The sequence below is a fragment of the Oncorhynchus kisutch genome, linkage group LG12 (genome assembly GCF_002021735.2).
Source record: "Oncorhynchus kisutch isolate 150728-3 linkage group LG12, Okis_V2, whole genome shotgun sequence".
Lineage (NCBI taxonomy): Eukaryota > Metazoa > Chordata > Actinopteri > Salmoniformes > Salmonidae > Oncorhynchus > Oncorhynchus kisutch.
Window position 1 is genome coordinate 57617085 of NC_034185.2, and position 26726 is coordinate 57643810.

At 42.7% G+C, this 26726-nt stretch overlaps 1 protein-coding gene across 1 annotated transcript in view; it reads right to left on the reverse strand.

Annotated features, from left to right (window-relative positions):
• Positions 1-2643: 2643 nt before the first annotated feature.
• The window catches only part of LOC116376559 (mothers against decapentaplegic homolog 1), a 34390-nt gene continuing 10307 nt past the window's right edge, over positions 2644-26726 (reverse strand). The window contains exons 2-7 of the mRNA XM_031837894.1: positions 17318-17933; positions 9666-9971; positions 8490-8606; positions 6053-6274; positions 5319-5575; positions 2644-5136 (exon numbers count right to left, since the gene is read on the reverse strand). Of these exons, the coding sequence (XP_031693754.1) occupies positions 4993-5136; positions 5319-5575; positions 6053-6274; positions 8490-8606; positions 9666-9971; positions 17318-17717 (1446 nt within the window). The 5' untranslated portion in view covers positions 17718-17933 and the 3' untranslated portion in view covers positions 2644-4992. The remainder of the gene's footprint in view (positions 5137-5318; positions 5576-6052; positions 6275-8489; positions 8607-9665; positions 9972-17317; positions 17934-26726) is intronic.

Consider the following 26726-nt stretch of genomic DNA (forward strand, 5'->3'; position numbering starts at 1 on the left):
CAGGCTGTATACAGTAGCGAGGCTATAAAGTAGCGAGGCTAAATACAGACACCGGCTAGTCAGGCTGATTGAGGTAGTATGTACATGTAGATATGGTTAAAGTGACTATGCATATATGATGAACAGAGAGTAACAGTAGCGTAAAAGAGGGGTTGGCAGGTTGTGGGTGGCGGGACATAATGCAGATAGCCCGGTTAGCCAATGTGCGGGATTGGTCGGTCCAATTTTTATTTATTTAAAAAAAAATATATTTAACCTTTATTTAACCAGGTAGGCTAGTTGAGAACAAGTTCTCATTTGCAACTGTGAACTGGCCAAGATAAAGCAAAGCAGTTTGACACATACAACAACACAGAGTTACACATGGAATAAACAAAACATAGTCAATAATACAGTAGAAAAAAGAAAACAAAAAGTCTATATACAGTGAGTGCAAATGAGGTAAGATAAGGGAGTTAAGGCAATAAATAGGCCATGGTGGCAAAGTAATTACAATATAGCAATTAAACACTGGAGTGGTAGATGTGCAGAAGATAAATGTGCAAGTAGAGATACTGGGGTGCAAAGGAGCAAGATAAATAAATAAAGTATGGGGATGTGGTAGTTGGATGGGCTATATTACAGATTGGCTATGTACAGGTGCAGTGATCTGTGAGCTGCTCTGACAGCTGGTGCTTAATGCTAGTGAGGGGGATATGAGTCTCCAGCTTCAGAGATTTTTGCAGTTCATTCCAGTCATTAACAGCAGCCACCCGTGCTATGGGTGGGTGCTGCTATGGTGACCAGTGAGCTGAGATAAGGTGGGGCTTTACCTAGCAAAGACTTGTAGATGACCTGGAGCCAGTGAGTTTGACGACGAGTATGAAGCGAGGGCCAGCCAACGAAAGCGTACAGGTCGCAGTGGTGGGTAGTTTATGGGGCTTTGGTGACAAAATGGACGGCACTGTGATAGACTGCATCCAATTTGTTGAGGTGAGTGTTTGAGGCTATTTTGTAAATGACATTGCCGAAGTCGAGGATCGGTAGGATTTTCATTTTTTTGAGGGTATGTTTGGCAACATGAGTGAAGGATGCTTTTTTGTGAAATAGGAAGCCGATTCTAGATTACATTTTGGATTGGAGATGCTTAATATGAGCCTGGAAGGAGAGTTTACAGTCTAACCAGACACCTAGGTATTTGTAGTTGTCCACATATTCTAAGTCAGAACCGCCCAAAGTAGTGATGCTGGACGGGCAGGCAGGTGCGGGCAGTGATCGGGTGAAGAGCATGCATTTAGTTTTACTTGCATTTAAGAGCAGTTGGAGGCCACGGAAGGAGAGTTGTATGGCATTGAAGCTCGTCTGGAGGTTAGTTAACACAGTGTCCAAAGCAGGACCAGAAGTATACAGAATGGTGTCAGAATGGTGTCGTTGAGTTTTTTTGAGGTACTATGTACATGAATGTATAGTTAAAGTGACTATGCATATAAACAGAGAGTAGCAGCAGCGTAAAAAGAGGGGTTGGGGGGGGCACACAATGCAAATAGTCCGGGTAGCCATTTGATTACCTGTTCAGGAGTCTTATGGCTGTGTCAATTGAAAATGTGTTGTTTTCATGTCCCAACTCCCCAAGGGTGATCCGAAGGTTTTTATACCTAAGGGCCTTGCAACAGGTGTGCTTCCAATACCATGGCCTCAGTCTATATCAGAGGAGGCTGTTGGGAGGAGCTGTTTGATGTGTTTGATTCGGTTCCATTCATTTCATTCCAGCCAGTACTATTTGAGCCCGTCCTATAGCTCCTCCCATCAGCCTCCACTATATCTGGTCACACCACTCCTCTATCCACACTCTCACATCCTCCTCATATGGGGCGGCAGGGTAGCCTAGTGGTTATACTAGAGAGTTAGACTAGCAACGGGAGGTTTGCAAGTTCAAACCCACGAACAGGTTCTGCCCCTGAACAGGCAGTTAACCCACTGTTCCTAGGCCGTCATTGAAAATAAGAATTTGTTCTTAACTGACTTGCGTAGTTGAATAAAGGTAAAAAATACGAGAACTCACCCTTCAAAGAATCATACTTGCACGATATGCATTCTTGACTAAATATGAATGTTTTTGTTATTTGAGGCTAAATATCATCATGGTGTATTCTTCTGTTTGCTTAAAGGCGCTACATGGCCATTAGGACGTTTGCATTGGCCATGCAGCATTTATGGTGATACAGCCTATGCAGAAGTCAGGGCATTCTTGGGCTTCACCAATCAGAGCAGTTGTGAAGGAAGTGAGTTTGTGTTTATACAGAACCTCTCGCCCCCACCTACCATTAACAAATCATGTCAATTCAATGCGGAGCTATACAGAGCCATCCGCATTTGTTACAACATTTGAGAGGAGCACAGCGATGGGGTAGAGTTCAATTTGGCCTCTGCGTGCCTCGAGGCTCCGCGATTGCGCCACACCACCCATACCGCGCCTCCGATCACATTTCAGATCAAGCTTAAATGGGCTCTTATGCAATATTTATACTGAACTTTCTTGAGCGTCAACTGTTATGTAGCTTATGATACCAACATTACACGTGTTGACATCCGTGGACATTAACTTTAGTTTGGACATTGACATTCACGTTCTTTTATTCTTAAAAAATGAAAACAATATAAGGACACAGGTAATGAAACAACTTTATTTATTGAATCTTCCAGTAGAGACTTGATATTCATGGAATAAAACTGCTTTCTGGGAGTACTACTCAGCAAAAACAGCGCAAAGAAAAAACTAAACAAAAAAACTAAGAGAAGAGGCAACAATCTGTGAAAGTGCAGATAACAAGAAACAACAAGAAAACATATTCAAAAAAATACAAAAATCAATACAACTTGTAATAGCGGTATTTCTAAGCCTAAAATAATTGAAAGACAAAAACAGTCTGCATTTTTATAAAATGATCAAATCATGTATAAGGGCCATCAGTAACTTACTCACCAGTGAAACTAATGTTTTTTTTTCAGTCAACAAGTTCTGAAGGATGCCATTGTTTTATTAACTGTCTTTTTGTAAGTTTTGCTGAGTTGATGCCTTTAGAGAATGTAACAGAAGAGATATATCCTCAATAGATTACCACACTTGTCATAATATCCATAAACCCTAGCGGTCAAACAGAGAAATGGTTCCAATCGTTTTTCCACCATTCATTTCCCCATAAGGGATTTTAGAAACATTTCAAATGAGGGCTGTATTTCATGAAGGCTTACCCTGTCGTGACATTTTGATAAACGTGTAAATCTCTCTAGGACAAGAAGACTTAGTAATATATTCACCCCCAAAAAATGAAACGCTAATTAGCTGCTAATGTGGCTATCATAAAGAACTACAAATGCCGTGATGATCTGGACGAGCCTGCGAATGGAGGCAAAGGTAAGAATCTCTGGATTAACTATCTAATGTTAGCTAAATGCAGTAATGAATAAATTGGTTATATTTCTTTAAATGAACAATTCTGTAAACTGTCTTGTGTAAGTTCTAAATTGACAATACCTGTTAGCAACGGTATCAGCTAGTTGTAAATCTAAGAGTAAATAGCGTAATATACTGATAAAAGTCACCCTGTCCAAGATAAATTTATATGGTTATCAAAACCGTCACGCCAGGGTAAGCCTACACAAAACATAGCCCTTATTTGAAGTGTTTCTAAAATCCCCTATGGGAAAAATGATTGGAACCGTTTCCCTGTTTGACCACTAGGTTTTATGGGTATTATGACACCTCCACTGTGGGGCTCTATGTGACTCTACAATTGATTATTTTCTTTTTTTGCTGTACCATGCACAGCTAGGGTCAAACTGAACTATCATACGCTTGTGCCCATCTCTGTATCTGTTTAGTGTCATTCTTCAGTCACTACCTAAACAAGCCAAACTGTGATTTGCTACACTAAACCAAACTACGCGTTTGCAAAACCGACTGCACAGCACTTTGCTCTAATGTTGAGTATGCCTAAAACACGATTAAAATGGTTTAATTCAGGTTGTAACACGGGTGTAACACAAGAAGAGAAATATTTATTTATATACCATTTTTTTAATCTTATGTCCTGTGAGCACAATCCCACAATGCCCACCTCACTCTCCCGCCCCGCTCCCACTGACGCCCTCTCCTGATTTCTCCTCATGACAGGGTTTGTAAATAATCTAAAGGGATTTTATGTAGGGGTCTTTTTCTTCAACTCTTTTTATTTGCCAAAACCTTTAAAAAAAACATTTTTAGGGTTCTGGGGGAGACATTTGTATTTACTGACCTCAGTATCTTCCTACGTTCTAAATATGTTCATAAGAAACATAATATTTCCATTTTTTCATCCATATTGGTTGTCTTCCAATCCTGTACACATTTATTATCGTTGTAGCAACACATGAAACTGGCTGTATGGGTTTCCAATGTTAACCCAAAAAACAGGGGAAGGGAAAACTGCCAGAACAAGATCAGGGACCCATATTCACGTATTAGAGTGTTGATCTATGTTCAGGTCCCCCCAGTCCATATAAATGTATTCATTATGATCTAAAAGGCCAATCTGATCCTTGTTCAGACTCTTTCTGAATATGGGCCCCATATGAGGAGGATAGTTTGCGTAATGATGAATTGATGATTCGTTTATAATGATTTGAGTCTGATTGATAATTATTACAGTTGGTCACAAAGATCAAGTATCTTCCAGATGCTTCTATCTCACCCCCCCCCCCCCCCCCCACACACATCCCAGTCTGCAATGTGCCCAATTTCAGACATAATCCCTCAAGTACAAACCCACCAGGGTTGGGGTCAATTCCATTTCAATTCAGTCAATACAGTAAATAAACTGAATTTCCTATTTTTATTTAGATTCTCTTAAAATTCCAGTTTACTTCCTGAATTGACTGATTTAAATTAGAATTGTCCCCCACCCTGAAACCCACCCCTCCACTGGAACCTAAATGCTGGGTTTGGACAGCCCTGGGGCCTGGGGACAGTTTCGTCTAGGACACAGAGGAGATGGGGTTGTGGGGGGAGCCCATCTGGGTTAGCACCTTGTCCAGCCACTGCAGAGGACCGTGCAGGTGGATCTCAATCCAGCAGGGGGTGCTGGTCACATCCTGGCGGTGGTACTCTGCACCCCAGCCCTGGGAGAGCAAGAGGAAGAGAGATATTCTCTTTAGGGATAGGTATTATCATCATGGCTCTTTCAATCGCATTTCCTTTATTCTTTGAATTTCCTCGTCTTCATCTCATGACCCCAATATTCATTCTGAACCATTTAACATTATATTCTCTATATTATGGGATGTATGTCTATGACGGTTACCTTGACGAAGCTCATGCGGATGGTACACATCTTGGTCAGCTCGTAGACAGCCTCAAACCCGTGGTTGACGGACTGGGCCAGCAGCTCAGCAAACTCCTGGTTGTTAAAGATCTTGAGGCTGCAACCGCTGGGGATCTTACAGACGGTGGTGGGGTGGAAGCCGTGATGGTAGTTACAGTTCCGACTCTGGACGAAGATGCTGCTGTCACTCAGACATTCAGCATACACTTCACCACCCACATAGTACAGGTGGACTCCTGGGGAGAGGGGAAGAGAGGGTTACATGGGACAAGAATGGAGTAGAGTAGAGTACACTAGATTAGAATGGAATAGAATATTCTTGCCTTTGGCAACTTGCTTGGATTCTTAATTGATTGTTTTTTTTGTCGCACTGCTTTGCTTTATCTTGGCCAGGTCGCAGTTGCAAATGAGAACTTGTTCTCAACTAGCCTACCTGGTTAAATAAAGGTGTTCTCAACTAGCCTACCTGGTTAAATAAAGGTGTTCTCAACTAGCCTACCTGGTTAAATAAAGGTGTTCTCAACTAGCCTACCTGGTTAAATAAAGGTGTTCTCAACTAGCCTACCTGGTTAAATAAAGGTTAAATAAATAAAAGAAAAAAATAAACACTGACACTAACAATTGAACCAGTCATGTGGACAGTGTGTCCATGGCCTTATATTTGGGATAATATAAGGCAAAATAAGAGTGTTCCCATCCATGGCTATTTTTACCTTTGCCAATGTGTCGCCGGGTGTTCTCTATGGTTGAGTTGCGGTTGACGTTGGAGAGGAGGCCCAGGCAGAAACGGTTGCGGTTGTTGGACGGGTCGGTGAAGCCGTCGACCAGGACGCTGGTAGAGTTGGCCTGGAATGCCTCGCCCACCCGGTTGTTCAACTCGTAGTACACTATAGAGCACCAGTGTTTAGGTTCCTCGTAGGCCACCGGCTGAACATCTAGGAGAACGGGAGGAGAGGAGACAGGGATGAGAGGGAGGTTGTTCAGCTTGTCGTACACTATGAAGCACCAGTGTTTAGGTTCCTCGTAGGCCACCGGCTGAACATCTAGGAGAACGGGAGGAGAACGGGAGGAGAGGAGACAGGGATGAGAGGGAGGTTGTTCAGCTTGTCGTACACTATGAAGCACCAGTGTTTGTCCTCCTCATAGGTCACCGGCTGAACATCTGTACAGGATGTCAAACACACACAGAAAGGGTGAGATGTGTGTTTGTGATCAAACATACACAATCAGGCACGCACACACACACACACACACACACACACACACACACACACACACACACACACACACACACACACACACAGTGAGACATTTAAGCACACACACGCACGTGTAGATTGACTCGAGTGGCTCATGAGCATCAAGCCTTCTGTTCTGTTAAAGTCTGTCTGTCTAGTCTGACTTTGAGCTGCAGTCTGATATAGCAGATGTTCATCTTTCATCTCCTTCCTTTACTAGGATTAGAGAAAAAAAATTGTGATTTGTATGTCGATGACAAAACGTGGGAAAGGTGTATGAAATGTGTGGTATGTGACGTTAAGTCTGAGTACACACAGAGAGCTATAGGTCATGTTTGCATACAACAGAAACAGAAAATCAATGCTGACAAATCCATCCAACCCCAGTAGACTGACTGTGGTCAGGCTGGACAGGGCCAGTCTTGATCAAATACTGTCCACTGACTGCGGGCAGTCTAGTCTGGTCTGGGATCAGTATTTATTGAGTCAAGCAGTCAGTCAATAGACCAAGCCGGTGCCCGCCTGGTGCCGTCTCTCTCTGCCCGGTATCTTGGGTGAGCTTTATGCCAGCTGGCCCCCTCTCTCTAAGGGAGGGAGGGAGAGTTTATCCAAGTGGCATACTCCTCCCTAACATCCTCTGCTGAGAGTAGCGGCCATCAGGTGTATTTGGTCTATGCTTTTCCTAGATCCATCGGCCCGGACCTCTAGAACACTACATAGGATGCAGCTTGGGGAAGGACAGAAAATTCCCCAATCACCACTTCCAGGGAGTATTTCTCCACACCCATTGCAATATCCACCTGTGTGGGTGGGGATACTACTGTGACTGGATGCGTAACAATTATATAGGGAGATTGGTAAGGAGATTGCAATACTGGTTTTAGCGAGCGTAAAACAGTTTGTACAATTCTGCCCAATACCTTGGCTGCTGAAAGTATCCACAGACTGTGTACTGTAGACACTACAAAATCGCTTCAACTTCAAAAATCAAACCCCTTATTATCTTTTGCCATGTAAACAGCCTGCATGTCTGGCGGCATACATGACTTTTGCGTATGGACTGGCTGTTCAGATGTGTGATGTGTAGGACTGCCAGATCTCCACAGCAACTAACGATTGACTGAACCACAGTTGAGGTAGGTGGTAGCAAACAAGGGTTCTCAACAAGATTTTTTAAAATTTGAAACAAGTGTTTCAGATATAAAAGTTGGATGTAATTAGTGAGGCCAATTCTTAACAAGTTCTTAACGAGCTTTCAGTTAATTACCACCGGCAGAGATGATGTCAGCCAGAAGCTTTTAAAGGCCTCGTAAAATCGGCTCTGAGACCAGATTTAATTGGCAGACTCTCTGATCTTTCCTCTGGGTTGCATGTATAGATTGACGCTTTTGTGTTCATCATACTAAAATCTAAAACCTAATGCCTCAAAATGGTGTGAGATGCTCTGCTTTTCTGAACATGGATACGCATTCATGTTATTTTCCATTTACCCTGCATTAATGATCATATCAAATTCCCTTTTAATTAATATATTAATAGTATTAATTATTATTATTATTAATATTATTATTATTATTATATTAATATATGAAGGAAATAGTTTTCTAGCTAATCTTTTCCAACTCATGATGTGCAATTTTGAAGGTCATCACATGAATCACCCTGTATTTTAACAGAGGGATAAAGCACCTACAGCATGCATGAGGACTTTAATGAACACAAACCCCAACAACCACGACTACTTTTCAAGTGTTACTTTCAACTACATCGCCTATTAAAACCGAGTTTGATTCACAAATAAAAAGCAGAGTGTGTCATGGTTGTGTACTTGTACCCAGAAAACCCCTTGCACCTGTAGTACGAGCTGGTGGGGCGCTGACAGCTCTAAGAGGGTGATGTCACAGCTGATTACCTGGCCTGTTGCTGATCTCCAGGGGCAACGCGGGGACCATCAGGTTGGTGTCCATGGGCTGAGGGCAGTCCTGAGTCATCCGCTCCTCTGGGGGCAAGTAGGCTGGAGGGGGGGTCTCTGGAGGAGGGCAGGGAGAGGGGTCGGAGGGGGTTTAAACCGGAGAGAAAGAAGTCTTCCAACTGTCACTCTATACAGAACATTGACTTACCAGCTTTATCTGTTTTAGAGCCTTTGGTTTAGTCCAACATGCTACCCTACACCAGGGTTTCCCAAAGTCCTCGGGACCCCAAGGGGTGCACGTTTAGGGTTCTGCCCTAACACTACTACTAACACTAGCCAACAGGCTTTGATCATTTGAATCAGCTGTGTAGTGTTAAGGCAAAAACCAAAACGTGCACTCATCAAGTTTGGGAAACGCTGACCTATAAAGTACAGCTACCTGAATATTCCTGTCATACCTCCTTTACTTACCGTCATCACCTACAGTAAGTGTATTGCTACTTCGCCTATTCCATTGTTTATATTGGATCAGCCATTTGCCAAGCACACACATATACACTGAGTGTCCAAAACATTATGAACACCTGCTCTTTCCATGACATAGACTGACCAGGTGAATCCAGGTGAAAGCCATGATCCCTTATTGATGTCACTTGTTAAATCCACTTCAATCAGTGTAGATGAAGGGGAGGAGACATGTTAAATAAGGGATGTTTAAGCCTTGAGACAATTGATACATGGATTGTGTATGTGTGCCATTCAGAGGGTGAATGGACAAGACAACATATTGAAGTGCCTTTGAACGGGGTATTGTAGTAGGTGCCAGGTCGAACTGGTTTAAGTGTGTCAAGAACTGCAACGCTGCTTGGTTTTTCAAGCTCAACAGTTCCCTGCGTGTATCAAGAATGACCCACCACCCAAAGGACATCCAGCCAACTTGACACAACTGTGGGAAGCATTGGCGACAACATGGGCCAGCATCCCTGTGGAATGCTTTAGACACCGTGTAGAGACCATGCCCCAGCCAGTTGAGGCTGTTCTGATGAAAAGGGTCTGCAACACAATATTAGGAAGGTGTTCATAATGTTTTGTACCCAAGATACCCAAGAGGGGGATGGCATAATTCAATAAATTGTTACCACACTAACCGTTATAAAAGTTATTAGTGAATTGTACCTGGCATCTGACCTGGCGGGTCACCTGGCATCTGAAACGGGCTGCCTGGGTCAGAGCTGGTGGGGGAGTGGGGGAAGGTTGCACTGCTGCCACTACCAGGGGAGCCAGGGTAGCTGTTCCCCCCAGGAGAGTGTGTCTGTGTCTGGGGGAAGTTCATCTGGGTGTTCGCCTGGGAGAAGGACTCTGGGAAGGTGGCGTTCTGGGGCATGTGTGGCTCGTTCTGGTGCAGAGGGTTGCGGAAGCGTGGTAGCATGCTGTGTTTGGCATTGAACTCGCTATTCCGTGGGACCAACACTGGGGGCAGCACTGAGACAGAGGGGAAGGAGAGAGGACATCAGGGTCATGTTCAGTTGGCATGAAACCGAAGAAAACAGACAGAAACATGGAGGGACAACCTGGACTTGCCCAATAAGAAATACATTTTGTTTTCTGCTGTTAAATGTTTTCTGTTGTGTACTCTAATGAACACAACCCAAGGTTAGTTACAGGAGCAGTTTCTGTATCTCTATACTGCTTTGAATGGTAAGTTATGGCCCGATTCTGCACAAAATGGCTACAGGGTCTCTTGCACCATTGCATAGATAGACACTATATAACACATTCATAATAGGTGAGGCCAGTTCACATTTCAAATGAAAGGCACATCCAAATACACTCTGCTCTATAATCCATATTCCAATCATTAAATATTCTAGCCTTTACAACTCTCAGCAGACCTATTATTATTCCCCATTTAGTTTCATTGAGATGTACAGAACCTTTTTAGTTGAATACCTGCTATGATGCAAAGGCTGACCCTGCTAGCAAGGGTATTGTGGGTAGCGAGGGTAGGGGGTTAGCCCTCTCTTTGTGTCCCTAAGCCCCATGAGTCCAGTTAGCGCGCGCACACACACACAGAGCCAGGATGGACAGAGTTCTTTAATTACAGCATCATAAAATGCCTCTCTCTGTCTCTCTCTCTTTCTCTCCTCCCTCTCTCTCTATTCGCTGTGCACATTTGCAGATGCCCCTGGATTTTTGGAATTGCAGCTTGCAGCGTGTTGGTTTAGCCAGCAGTATTTGGCCTCTGTACCAGACATCCTGTTCAGAGAAAACATCTCTATGGTGAGTGAGTCCATTTATGAAGAATCTATCACATGGAGAAAAATATGATTGTGGCTGGATGGTGATGTGAGGTCCATTCAGAGGTATGAGATCAGATATAAACCACTAGAGATCTGTTCCACCAATATCCACAAATAGGTAATTATTATATCATTAAATAATACTGAAACTAAGAGTTTTGTCAATGGAGGCAGGTAGCCCAGCAGTTAAGAGCGTTGGGCTAGTAATCTGAAAAGTCGCTGGTTCAAAGCTCCAAGCTGGCAATGTGAAAAATCTGCCGTTCTTTCCTTGAGTAAGGCAGTTAGTTAAACCCCAGCAACAACTGCTCCCCAGGTGTCAATTAAGGTAGACCCCCACACCTCTCTGATTGGGTTAAATGCAAAGGACACATTTCGGTTGAATGCATTCAGTTCTGCAACTGACTAGGTATCCCCTATCCCAATAAAATGCTACAATGAGAAAGATTACTGGTCAAAAGTTGTGTTTTAAATTCTACGTATTATTTATCTCCTATTGAATACTATTGCATAACCAAATCCCAAGGTCGAGTCTGAACCCTGGCTATTGTTCTATATAAAACTAGTGTCAGGGCATTTCATGTTATCCTGGTGTTACTGCTTTGGGACTAGCTCTGTGTCTGTGTCTCTCTCTGTGTGTGTCTCTCTCTGTGTGTGTCTCTCTCTGTGTGTGTGTGTGTGTGTGTGTGTGTGTGTGTGTGTGTGTGTGTGTGTGTGTGTGTGTGTGTGTGTGTGTGATGGGGGAGGTGTGGACGGACAGGTGCTACAGCCCAGTTGTTAAAACAAGTGTGTGAGGCGGGCATCCGCTCCTCCCTCCCATTGTGTGTTGCTTCCTGTCCCCTTCTTCCTCAGAGAAACACCACGTGTGTGTGGTGTGTGTGTGTGTGTGTGTTCCCCGGGCCCGACCGGTCGCACAGAGCATGCCAAAAACAAAGCCCTCATTCTCCCCCGGCTGGAATTTCCTGCTACACACACACACACACACACTCGCCCCCCTTCCTGTAGCACCCTGTGGACAGCTGTTTCTGTCTAGTCAGCTGGGCCTCATCTTCTGCTTAGCAGACAGACAAACGAGGACATTTGATGCCCCCTGTCCATTAGGGAAACAAATATCTTTCGGTTTCACATACAACAACACATACACACACACGTGCATGCGTATAGGCACACGCACACACATGCATAAATACAGTACACGCACACAAGCACACACAGCTGATATTTCTGAGGCATATCTCTAGTGTGTGGTGGTGTTTTGTTTCTCCGGAGTCTCAGTTCAGACAGATTAGAACACCTGGCTGACACGGGGAGGATATGAAAGGGGGGGGGGGGGGGGGGGGAGAACATCTGCAGAAACCATGGGAAGGGGAAAGCAGAGACGAGATAACATACAGCTGATGATAGGGGAGGAACAGGCTGCTGGGGTGGGTATGTTATGGGGTTATGTGTATGGTTCACCATTAATGTTTCATGTTCAAGAGTGATGTGAAGGATCATAGGAAATATAGGAACTATCAAAACACATTTTGAAAGGGGTCATAAATCAAACATGAAGTAAATGGGGAATTAGGCTGGAAAGATCTAGTGGAGAAACTTTTGATATATTTACACAAAACTTAATGAAAAAGCACATAATCCTTGATGATAATTTTACGTTAACTTTTCAGCACAACATAAAACCTCTAATGTAGTGGTCGACCGATTAATCGGACTGGCCGATTAATTAGGGCCTGTCACGCCTTGGTCTTAGTATTTTGTGTTTTCTTTAATTATTTGTTCAGGCCAGGGTGTGACATGGGTTATTGTGTTGTCGTATTGGGTTTTTTTGTAGGCATTGGGATTGTGGTTGATTAGGGGTGTGTCGAGTGTAGGCTTGGCTGCCTGAGGCGGTTCTCGATCAGAGTCAGGTGTTTCTCGTTGTCTCTGATTGGGAACCGTATTTAGGTAGCCTGAGTTTCACTTTGTATTTCGTGGGTGATTGTTCCTGTCTCTGTGTAGTGTTCACCAGATAGGCTGTATTAGGTTTCACGTTTCGTTTGTTGTTTTTTGTATTTATAAGTTATTTCATGTATCGTCATTCGTTTCATTAAAGACATGAGTAACCACCACGCTGCATTTCGGTCCGACTCTCTTTCGACAAACGAAGAACGCCGTTACAGAATTACCCACCACACACGGACCGAGCAGCATGGTAACAGGCAGCGACAGCAGGAGCAGCGAAGGGAGGACGTTATGGACAGCAATGGCATGGAGTATACGACGTGGGAAGAAATCGACAGGTGGGCGGCCGACCCAGAGAGAGTGCAGGAGCCCGCATGGGATTCGCTAGAGCAGTGCGAAGAAGGCTATAGGCGAATGGAGTTGGAGAAAACACGGCGGCGCAGAGCGAAACCCGAAAGTCACCCCAAAAAATGTATTGGGGGGGGGGCTCAGAGGGAGAGTGGATGAGTCAGGTGTCAGACCTGAGCCAACTCTCCCTGTTAATCGTGAGGAGCAGCGATATAAGGACTTCTGGTCTTGGGAGATGATATTAGACGGAAGAGGACCCTGGGCTCAGCCTGGTGAATATCGCCGCCCCAAGGAGGAAGCAGAGGCAGCAGGAGATAGGAGCCGACGATACGAGGGAACACGGTTGGCAAGGAAGCCCGAGAAGCAACCCCAAAAAATTATTGGGGGGGGGGGCTTACAGGGAGTATGGCTATGCCAGGTAGGAGACCTGCGCAAACTCCCTGTGCTTTCCGGTGGGCTAGAGAGACCGGGCAGACACCGTTTTATGCTATGGAGCACACGGTGTTTCCAGTGCGGTTGCATAGCCCGGTGCGGTTCATACCAGCCCTTCGTATTGGCCGTGCTAGAGTGGGCATCGAGCCAGGTAAGCTTGGGCAGGCTCGGTGCTCAAGAGCTCCAGTGCGCCTGCACGGTCCGGTCTATCCAGAGCCACCTCCACACACCAGTCCTCCGGTAGCAGCTCCCCGCACCAGGCTTCCTGTGCGTGTCCTCGATCCTGTAGCACCAGTTCCAGCACCACGCACCAGGCCTTCTGTGCGCCTCGCCTGTTCAGCACAGCCAGAGCCTTCCTTCCCTCCTGCGCTGTCGGAGTCTCCCGCCTGTTCAGCACAGCCAGAGCCTTCCTGCGCTGTCGGAGTCTCCCGCCTCTCCAGCGCTGCCGGAGCCTCCTGCCTGCATGAAGCAGCCGGAGCTGCCAGTCTGCAGGGAGCTGTCAGTCTGCAAAGAGCTGCCAGTCTGCAGGGTGCTGTCAGCCTGCATGGAGCAGTCAGAGCTGTCAGTCTGCATGAAGCAGCCAGAGCTGCCAGTCTGCAAAGAGCTGCCAGTCTGCAAGGAGCTGTCAGTCTGCAAGGAGCTGCCAGTCTGCAGGGAGCTGTCAGTATGCATGAAGCAGCCAGAGCTGTCAGTCTGCAAAGAGCTGTCAGTCTGCAGGGAGCTGTCAGTCTGCAAGGAGCTGCCAGTCTGCAGGGTGCTGTCAGCCTGCATGGAGCAGTCAGAGCTGCCAGTCAACCAGAATCTTCCAGATCTGCTAGTGAACCAGAATCTTCCAGATCTGCTAGTGAACCAGAATCTTCCAGATCTGCTAGTCAACCAGAATCTTCCAGATCTGCTAGTCAACCAGAATCTTCCAGATCTGCTAGTCAACCAGAATCTTCCTGATCTGCTAGTCAACCAGAATCTTCCTGATCTGCTAGTCAACCAGAATCTTCCAGATCCGCCAGCCAGCCAGGATCTACCGGAGCCTACTACCTACCTGAGCTTCCTCTCAGTACTGGGCTTCCTCTCAGTACTGGGCTTCCTCTCAGTACTGGGCTTCCCCTCAGTTCCGGGCTGCCCCTCAGTCCCGAGCTGCCCCTCAGTCCCGAGCTGCCCCTCAGTTCCGGGCTGCCCCTCAGTTCCGGGCTGCCCCTCAGTTCCGGGCTGCCCCTCAGTTCCGGGCTGCCCCTCAGTCCCGAGCTGCCTCAGTCCCGAGCTGCCCCTCAGTCCCGAGCTGCCCCTCAGTCCCGAGCTGCCCCTCAGTCCCGAGCTGCCCCTCAGTCACGAGCTGCTCCTCAGTCACGAGCTGCTCCTCAGTTCTGTGGGGTTCTGGGTGAGGACTATTAGGCCATGGTCGGCGGCGAGGGTGGATTATCCCAGGACGCGAAGGGGAGGAACTATGACATTTATGGAGTGGGGTCCACGTCCCGAGCCGGAGCCGCCACCATGGACAGACGCCCACCCGGACACTCCCTATGGTTTTGAGGTGCGTCCGGGAGTCCACACCTTGGGGGGGGGGGTTCTGTCACGCCTTGGTCTTAGTATTTTGTGTTTTCTTTAATTATTTGTTCAGGCCAGGGTGTGACATGGGTTATTGTGTTGTCGTATTGGTTTTTTTTGTAGGCATTGGGATTGTGGTTGATTAGGGGTGTGTCGAGTGTAGGCTTGGCTGCCTGAGGCGGTTCTCGATCAGAGTCAGGTGTTTCTCGTTGTCTCTGATTGGGAACCGTATTTAGGTAGCCTGAGTTTCACTTTGTATTTGGTGGGTGATTGCTCCTGTCTCTGTGTAGTGTTCACCAGATAGGCTGTAATAGGTTTCACGTTTCGTTTGTTGTTTTTTGTATTTATAAGTTATTTCATGTATCGTCATTCGTTTCATTAAAGACATGAGTAACCACCACGCTGCATTTCGGTCCGACTCTCTTTCGACAAACGAAGAACGCCGTTACAGGGCCGATTTCAAGTTTTCATGACAATCAGAAATCGCTATTTTTGGGCACCGATTTTGCAGAGTTTTTTTGTTTATTTATTGAATTATTTATTTTTATTTTGTATACCTTTATTTAACTAGGCAAGTCAGTTAAGAACACATTCTTATTTTCAATGACGGCCTAGGTTAACTGGAACGGTGGGTTAACTGCCTTGTTCAGGGGCAGAATGACAGATTTTCACCTTGTCAGCTCGGGGGATCCAATCTTGCAAACTTACAGTTAACAAGTCCAACGCTATAACCACCTGCCTCTCGTTGCACTCCATGAGGAGACTGCCTGTTACGCGAATGCAGTAAGCTAAGGTAAGTTGCTAGCTAGCATTAAACTTATCTTGTAAAAAACAATCAATCAATCATAATCATTAGTTATGGTTGATGATATTACTAGTTTATCAAGCGTGTCCTGCATTGCATATAATCAATGCAACGCTGTGGGATGATTTAACAAAAGCGCATTCGCGAAAAAAGCACAATCGTTGGACGACTGTACCTAACCATAAACACCAATGCCTTTCTTAAAATCAATACACAGAAGTATATATTTTTAAACCTTCATATTTAGCTAAAAGAAATCCAGGTTAGCAGGCAATATTAACCAGGTGAAATTGTGTCACTTCTCTTGCGTTCATTGCACGCAGAGTCAGTGTATATGCAACAGTTTGGGCAGCCGGGCTCAGTGCGAACTAATTTGCCAGAATTTTACGTAGTTATGACATAACATTGAAGGTTGTGCCATGTAACAAGAATATTTAGACTTAGGGATGCCACCCGTTAAGATAAAATACCAAACGGTTCCGTATTTCACTGAAATAATAAACGTTTTGTTTTAGAAATTATAGTTTCCGGATTCTACCATATTAATGACCAAAGGCTCATATTTCTGTGTGTTATGTTATAATTAAGTCTATGATTTGATAGAGCAGTCTGACTGAGCGATGGTAGGCAGCAGCAGGTTCGTAAGCATTCATTCAAACATCACTTTCGTGCGTTTTGCCAGCAGCTCTTTGCAAGCACAGCGCTGTTAATGACTTCAAGCCTATCAGCCTAATGGCTGGTGTAACCGATGTGAAATGGCTAACTAGTTAGCGGGGTGCGCGCTAATAGCGTTTCAAACGTCACTCGCTCTGCGACATGGAGTAGTTGTTCCCCTTGCTCTGCATGGGTAATGCTGCTTCGAGGGTGGCTGTTGTCGATGTGTTCCTGGTTCGAGCCCAGGTAGGGGCGAGGAGAGGGACGGAAGCTATACTGTTACACTGGCAATACTATAGTGCCTAAAAGAACATCCAATAGTCAAAGGTATATGAAATACAAATGGTATAGAGAAATAGTCCTATAAACACTATATTAACTACAACCTAAAACCTCTTACCTTGGAATATTGAAGTCTCATGTTAAAAGGAACCACCAACTTTCATATGTTCTCATGTTCTGAGCATGGAACTCAAACATTAGATTTTTTACATGGCACATATTGCACTTTTACTTCTCCAACACTTTGTTTTGCATTATTTAAACCAAATTGAAAATGTTTCATTATTTATTTGAGGCTAAATGGATTTTTATTTATCTATTATATTAAGTTAAAATAAGTGTTCATTCAGTATTGTTGTAATTGTCATTATTACAAATAAATAAATAAAAATTGGCCGATTAATCGGTATTGGCTTTTTTTGGTCCTCCAATAATTGGTATCGGCATCGGCGTTGAAAAATCATAATCGGTCGACCTCTACTCTCATGCTATAATATACCCCCCCCCCCCCCCCCCTCCCCACTCACCTGGACTATCCACTCTCTTGTAGTGGTACGGATTGATGCAGACATCCTTCTGCTTGGAGCCAAACGGGTACTCACAGCACTCCAGAGCCTTGAGCTCATGATGAGACTGCAGGTCAGGCCACCTCCACACCCTACAGTAGATAACATGGGGTAAGCCCTTCCTGTGGGACACCTGGAGTCTTCCATCCAGGGAGCGAGGGATGGTGACACAGTTACTGGGCTGACCCGGGCAGCTCAGAGCCCTCTCCAACTCCTCCATTGCTCCCTTCTTCTTCTTCAGTTTCTTCACCAGCGCGTCTACGGCTTTCTCCGCCCATTTTTCCTCTTCGTCTCCTTGTTTCCAGCCGAGGAGGCGCTTGACGGCCGGGCTGGTGAAGGAGAACAGGGAGGTGACGTTCATGGTGACGTTCGTGTCTGTCGCCTCTTGCGACCGTGGCGTTGTCGGGACGCTACACGTGAGTGTGCGGGGTTGGGTTTTACAATGGAGAGATAGTCCACTTGGTGAGGGAAAAAGTTGGAGGTTAGAAGCTGCTGTTGTATTTTTTTAGGTGCCACTGAGATGGCTGGGTAGTCCTCAGTCTTCAAAGCTTCAGGACAGAACTTCTGAACAGGACACCTAGGAGGAAGATGGAGATTAAACCAATGCTAATGACATCCATAACACTTCTAACATAGACAAACAGAGTTCAACAGATTCCCTTCAAGTGGACAGTTGAAGGAAGAGATATCAGTGTTTCCACTAATCTTGCCTGGAAAGCAACTAGCGACCCTCCAAAGGAAACGGAGTGATTCTCTCTATTGGCCGTGCGAGGAGAGAGGGCCAATGATGTCACTGCGTTATGACTTCTGGGAATTGACAGCAGTGGGGTCACAATGAACACTGTCCCATTACAGTCAGCAGCCATTCTCCAGATAACTTCCTGTACACACGGCCCTGTTACCGTCACATAACCACTCTCAAGTGTCACTCAGAGAGACCTCTGTTTCAATATCAACACTAGCAAACTAAGTAGAATGAAGTCATGTATTGGGCATGCATTCTGGGAAGTATGCTAGAAAGGACATTAGATCATAGAACTCTGCCATATCAATGGGGCAGTTACATAGAATTATCTTCATTATCCAATAACATTCATTATCCAAATGATTTAGTTTAATAAGAAAATACACATAAAACATAAATGTAATTAAACCAACAAAGCAGAATTGTTGAGGTAGGATTTGGCCGCACTTGAAAGGAAACAGAACTTTATTGACTACACTTGGTTTTTAATATTATCAAAAGAATGTTATATAAAACACTCAGCAACAAACAGCTTTAAGTGCAGGAATCAGCTAGCGACATCCAGGCCAATAAAAGAGGAAATGCATGGTGAAAATCAGGACAAATGTGCCCCATTCACTGAGGTCCCCTGACACCAATTCACCAGGAGAAACAAGCCCACTCTCTCCTTCTGGAGGGGAAATTAGAGACCAGGGACTCAATAGTTCATATTCCTTTTGAAGATATCAGCAGAGATGGGAAACAAGTAGAATTTTGGTTGAGGATAGTATAGCCTACGGTACCCACTTTTCAGGTACCCACATAAATCTCTGCTTTATTGTACATCCATTTAATTGTACACGTTATATACTGTATCTATCCACCACGACAAAAATACACACACACAAGTATCATATTTGTACACCCACTGAGTCAGGTACTGCTACTATTCCTACTACTACCACTACTATTACCACTGCTACTACTAATACTTCTAATGCTACTACTATTACTACTGCTGCTACTACTACTACTGCTGCTGCTACTACTGCTGCTGCTGCTACTACTACTACTACTACTACTACTACTACTACTACTACTACTACTACTATTACTACTACTATTATTACTGCTGCTACTACTGCTACTACTATTACTACTGTTACTACTGCTGCTGCTACTGTTACTACTACAATTATTACTACTGCTGCTGCTATTATCACTGCTGCTACCACTACTACTACTACTACTACTACGATTACGGCTGCTACTACTATTACTACAACTACAGCTACTATTAATACTAATACTATTACCACTGCTTCTGCTATTACTACTATTACTACTACTACTGCTGCTGCTACTTTTACTACTACTACTGCTACTATTACCACTACTGCTGCTACTACTACTACTGCTACTAATAATACTAATACTACTACTACTACTACTACTGCTATTGTAACAGTATAACTTTAGACCGTCCCCTCGCCCATACCTGGGCGCGAAACAGGGACCCACTGCACAACAACAGTCACCCACGAAGCATCGTTACCCATCGCTCCACAAAAGCCGCTGCCCTAGCAGAGCAAGGGGAACTACTACTTCCAAGGTCTCAGAGCAAGTGACGTCACCGATTGAAACGCTATTTAGCGCGCACCACCGCTAACTAAGCTAGCCGTTTCACATCCGTTACACTATTACTACTACTACTACTACTACTATTACTACTGCTACTACTACCAGTACTACTGCTGCTGCTACTATTACTACTACTATTATTACTACTGCTGCTACTACTACTACTGCTACTATTACTACTGCTACTACTACTACTACTACTGCTGCTGCTACTATTACTACTACTATTATTACTACTGCTACTACTACTACTACTACTACTATTACGACTGCTGTTGCTACTACTACTATTACTGCTGCTACTAATACTACTACTACTAATAATAATAATAATACTACTATGGCAGCTATTACTACTACCACTACTACTACTACTACTACTACTGATACTACACCTACTATTACTACTGATACTAGTACTACTACTGCTACTATTGCTACTGCTAGTACTATTACTACTGCTACTACTAATATTACTACTACCATTAATACTGCTAATACTATTACTACTGCTACCATTACTACTACTACTATTACTGTTTACTACTACTACTGATACTACACCTACTATTACAACTGATACTATTACTACTACTATTACAACTGCTACTACTATTACGACTGCTGTTGCTACTACTACTATTACTATTACTGCTGCTACTACTAATAATAACAATACTACTACTATGGCAGCTATTACTACTACCACTACTACTACTACTACTGCTACTACACCTACTATTACTACTGATACTAGTACTACTACTGCTACTATTACTACTACTAGTAATATTACTACTGCTACTACTAATATTACTACTACCATTAATACTGCTAATACTATTACTACTGCTACCATTACTACTACTACTATTACTGTTTACTACTACTACTACTGATACTACACCTACTATTACTACTGATACTAGTACTACTACTGCTACTATTACTACTGCTACTACTATTACTACTGCTACTACTAATATTACTACTACCATTAATACTGATACTACTATTACTACTGCTACCATTACTACTACTACTACTACTATTACTACTATTAGTAGTACTACTACTACTACTATTACTACTCCTGCTGCTACTAATACTACTACTACTATTACTACTACTACTACTACTACTATTACTACTACTACTATTGCTGCTACTACTACTACTGCTACTACTGCTATTAATACTGCTGCTGCTACTTCTACTACTAATACTACTGCTGCTGCTGCTACTATTACTACTACTACTATTATTACTACTGCTGCTGCTACTACTACTACTACTACTACTACTACTACTACTACTACAACTGCTACTACTACTACTATTAATACTGCTGTTGCTACTATTATTACTACTACTACTACTGCTACCATTACTACTACTACTACTACTGTTTACTACTACTACTGATACTACACCTACTATTACTACTGATACTATTACTACTGCTACTACTATTACTACTGCTACTACTAATATTACTACTACCATTAATACTGCTACTACTATTACTACTGCTACCATTACTACTACTACTATTACTACAATTTGTAGTACTACTACTACTCCTGCTGCTACTACTACACTACTATTCCTAATGCTACTACTACTATTACTACTACTACTACTATTGCTGCTGCTACTACTACTGCTACTTCTACTACTAATACTACTGCTGCTGCTGCTACTATTACTACTACTATTATTACTATTGCTGCTGCTACTGCTGCTGCTACCACTACTACTATTAATACTGCTGTTGCTACTATTACTACTACTGCTGCTACCACTACTACTACTAATACTACTACTATGGCAGCTATTTCTACTGCTACTACTACTACTGTTTACTACTACTACCGATACTACTACTACTATTACTACTGCTACTACTACTAATATTATTACTACTACTACTATTAATACTGCTACTATTACTATTACTGCTACTACTACTACTACTATTAGTAGTGGTACTACTACTACTACTCCTGCTGCTACTACTACTATTCCCACTGCTACTAATACTACTACTACTATTACTATGATTACTGCTGCTACTAATACTACTACTACTGCTACTAATACTGCTGCTGCTACTTCTACTACTACTACTACTACTACTACTACTGCTACTATTTATACTAATACTATTACCACTGCTACTGATATTACTACAACTACTACTATTACTACTGCTGCTACTACTATTATCACTACTGCTGCTGCTGCTACTACTATTACTACTACTACTACTACCTTTAATATTATTACTACTACTGCTGCTACTACTACTATAACTACTGCTACTATTACTACTGCTGCTGCTACTATTACTACTACTACTATTACTACTGCTGCTACTATTACTACTACTACTACCTCTAATATTACTACTACTGCTGCTACTACTACTACCTCTAATATTACTACTACTACTACTACTGCTACTATTACTAATACTACTACTACTATTACTACAACCACTGCTGCTACTACCACTACTGCTGCTACTTCTACTACTACTATACTAATACTATTACCATTGCTACTGCTATTACTACTACTCATACTATTACTAATATTACTACTACTACTATTATTACTACTGCTGCTGCTAGTATCACTACTGCTACTATTACTACTACTATTATTACTACTCCTGCTGCTACTATTACTACTATTACCACTACTGCTGCTGCTACTATTACTACTACTTTTACCACTACTGCTGCTACTACTACTACTATTACCACTACTATTACTACTGCTACTACTACTATTACTACTGCTGCTACTATTACTACTACTACTACTATTACCTGCTACTACTACTACTACTACTGCTACTACTGCTACTAATAATACTAATACTATTACCACTGCTACTGATATTACTACTACTACTACTATTACTACTGCTGCTACTACTATTATCACTACTGCTGCTGCTGCTACTACTACTACTACTACTATTACTACTACTACTACCTCTAATAGTATTACTACTACTGCTGCTACTACTATAACTACTGCTGCTGCTACTATTGCTACTACTAGTATTACTACTGCTGCTACTATTACTACTACTATTACCACTACTGCTGCTACTACTACTACTATTACCACTACTACTACTATTACAACTGCTACTACTAGTATTACTACTGCTGCTGCTACTATTATTACTACTACTACTACTACTACTATTACTACAACCACTGCTCTACTACGATTACTGCTGCTACTACTACTACTGCTAATATTACTGCTACTACTGCTATTAATACTGCTGCTACTACCACTACTGCTGCTACTTCTACTACTACAACTACTATACTAATACTATTACCATTGCTACTGCTATTACTACTACTCATACTAATATTACTACTACTGCTGCTACTACTACTACTACTATTATTACTACTGCTGCTGCTAGTATCACTACTGCTACTGCTACTATTACTACTACTATTATTACTACTCCTGCTGCTACTATTACTACTATTACCATTACTGCTGCTACTACTACTACTATTACCACTACTATTACTACTGCTACTACTACTATTACTACTGCTGCTACTATTACTACTACTACTATTACCACTACTGCTGCTACTACTACTACTACAACTACTACTGCTACTAATAATACTAATACTATTACCACTGCTACTGATATTACTACTACTACTACTATTACTACTGCTGCTACTACTATTATCACTACTGCTGCTGCTGCTACTACTACTATTACTACTGCTACTATTACTACTGCTGCTACTATTACTACTACTAGTATTACTACTGCTGCTACTATTACTACTACTACTACCTCTAATATTACTACTACTGCTGCTACTACTACTGCTACTATTACTATTCCTACTACTGCTACTACTACTAATACTACTGCTGCTACTATTACTACTGCTGCTACTACTATTATCACTACTGCTGCTGCTGCTGCTACTACTACTACTATTACTACTACTACTACCTCTAATATTATTACTACTACTGCTGCTACTACTACTACTACCTCTAATATTATTACTACTACTGCTGCTACTACTATAACTACTGCTACTATTACTACTGCTGCTACTATTACTACTACTACTACCTCTAATATTACTACTACTGCTATTCCCACTACTGCTACTACTACTATTATTACTACTACTATTACCACTACTACTACTACTACTACTACTATTACCACTACTACTACTACTACTACTACTATTATTACCACTACTACTACTACTACTACTACTACTACTACTACCACTACTACTACTATTACAACTGCTACTACTAGTATTACTACTGCTGCTGCTACTATTACTACTACTACTACTATTACTACCGCTACTACTATTACTATTCCTACTAATACTACTACTACTACTACTACTGCTACTATTACTACTGCTACTATTATTACTACTACTGCTGCTGCTACTATTACTACCTCTAATATTATTACTACTACTGCTGCTACTACTACCTCTAATATTATTACTACTACTACTACCTCTAATATTATTACTACTACTGCTGCTACTACTATAACTACTGCTACTATTACTACTGCTGCTACTATTACTACTACTAGTATTACTACTGCTGCTACTACTACTACTACTACTACTACCTCTAATATTATTACTACTACTGCTGCTACTACTATAACTACTGCTACTATTACTACTGCTGCTACTATTACTACTACTAGTATTACTACTGATGCTACTATTACTACTACTACTACTACTACTACTACTACTACTACCTCTAATATTATTACTACTACTGCTGCTACTACTATAACTACTGCTACTATTACTACTGCTGCTACTATTACTACTACTAGTATTACTACTGCTGCTACTATTACTACTACTACCTCTAATATTACTACTACTGCTGCTACTATTACTATTCCTACTACTGCTACTACTACTATTATTACTACTACTAATACTACTGCTGCTACTATTACTACTACTATTACCACTACTACTACTACTATTACCACTACTACTACTACTATTACCACTACTACTACTACTACTACTACTAGTATTACTACTGCTGCTGCTACTATTACTACTACTACTACTATTACTACCGCTACTACTATTACTATTCCTACTAATACTACTACTACTACTACTACTACTACTACTGCTACTATTACTACTGCTACTATTATTACTACTACTGCTGCTGCTACTATTACTACTACTACTATTACCACTACTGCTGCTACTATTACCACTACTACTACTACTACTGCTGCTGCTACAATGACTACTACTATTACTACTATTACCACTACTACTGCTGCTGCTACAATGACTACTACTATTACTACTATTACCACTACTACTACTACTGCTGCTGCTACTACTACTGCTACAATGACTACTACTATTACTACTGCTACTATTACTACTGCCACTACTACTGCTACTATTACTACTGCCACTACTACTATTACTACTACTACTACCATTACTACTACTACTGCTGCTACTACTACTACTACTACTACTACTATTATTACTGCTACTACTACTACTACTAGTAGTACTACTGCTAGTACTACTACTACAGACTAACAGGCAGTGATGGTTCTGTGAGAACAGCTGCTGTTTATAACAGCTGGGTGTGTGTGTGTGTGTGTGTGTGTGTGTGTGTGTGTGTGTGTGTGTGTGTGTGTGTGGCGGGGTGCCATTGGAGGCCTGCTATTGCTAACCACGCTGACAGGGAAGCTGAAAGCTCCTCCTATATTTAGCCTAGCCGCGCAAACACATTTACTAATTTAAAAAGCGGTGTAAGGGGTGGGGAGAGGTATGTATGCGAGGGTATGTTTTATTGTGTGTGTGTGTGTGTGTGTGTGTGTGTGTGTGTGTGTGTGTGTGTGTGTGTGTGTGTGTGAGTGTGTGAGTGTGTGAGTGTGTGAGTGAGTGAGTGAGTGAGTGAGTGAGAGATAAGCTACATCAAGGTAAACCTGGGCTTGAGGGCAGATATCCTCTGTCTGGCCTGCTGCTGACCAGGGCCAGATCCACTCCCATGACACCACATTGGAGCAGCATTGTGTTTCAGCCATGTGGGAGGAAGTACAGTTGATGTAGGAAGTTTACATACACCTTAGCCAAACACATTTAAACTCAGATTTTCACAATTCCTGACATTTAATCCTAGTAAAAAATTCCCTGTCTTAGGTCAGTTAGGATCACCAATTTATTTTAAGAATGTGACATGTCAGAATAATAGTAGAGAGTGATTTATTTCAGCTTTTATTTATTTCATCACATTCCTAGTGGGTCAGAAGTTTACATACACTCAATTAGTATTTGGTAGCATTGGCTTTAAATTGTTCAACTTAGGTCAAATGTTTCAGGTAGCCTTCCACAAGCTTCCCACAATAAGTTGGGTGAATTTTGGCCCATTCCTCCTGACAGAGCTGTTTGTAGGCCTCCTTGCTCACACACGCTTTTTCAGTTCTGCCCACAAATTTTCTATAGGATTGAGGCCAGGGCTTTGTGATGGCCACTCCAATACCTTGACTTGTTGTCCTTAAGCCATTTTGTCACAACTTTGGAAGTATGCTTTGGGGTCATTGTCCATTTGGAAGACCCATTTGCGACCAAGCTTTAACTTCCTGACTGATGTCTTGAGATATTGCTTCAATACATCCACATAATTTCCCTTCCTCATGATGCCATCTATTTTGTGAAGTGCACCAGTCCCACCTGCAGCAAAGCACCCCCACAACATGATGCTGCCACCCCCGTTAGTCACGGTTGGGATGGTGTTCTTCGGCTTGCAAGCCTCCCCCTTTTTCCTCCAAACATAACTATGGTCATTCTGGCAAAACAGTTATATTTTTGTTTCATCAGACCAGAGAACATTTCTCCAAAAAGTACGATCTTTGTCCCCATGTGCTGTTGCAAACCGTAGTCTGGCTTT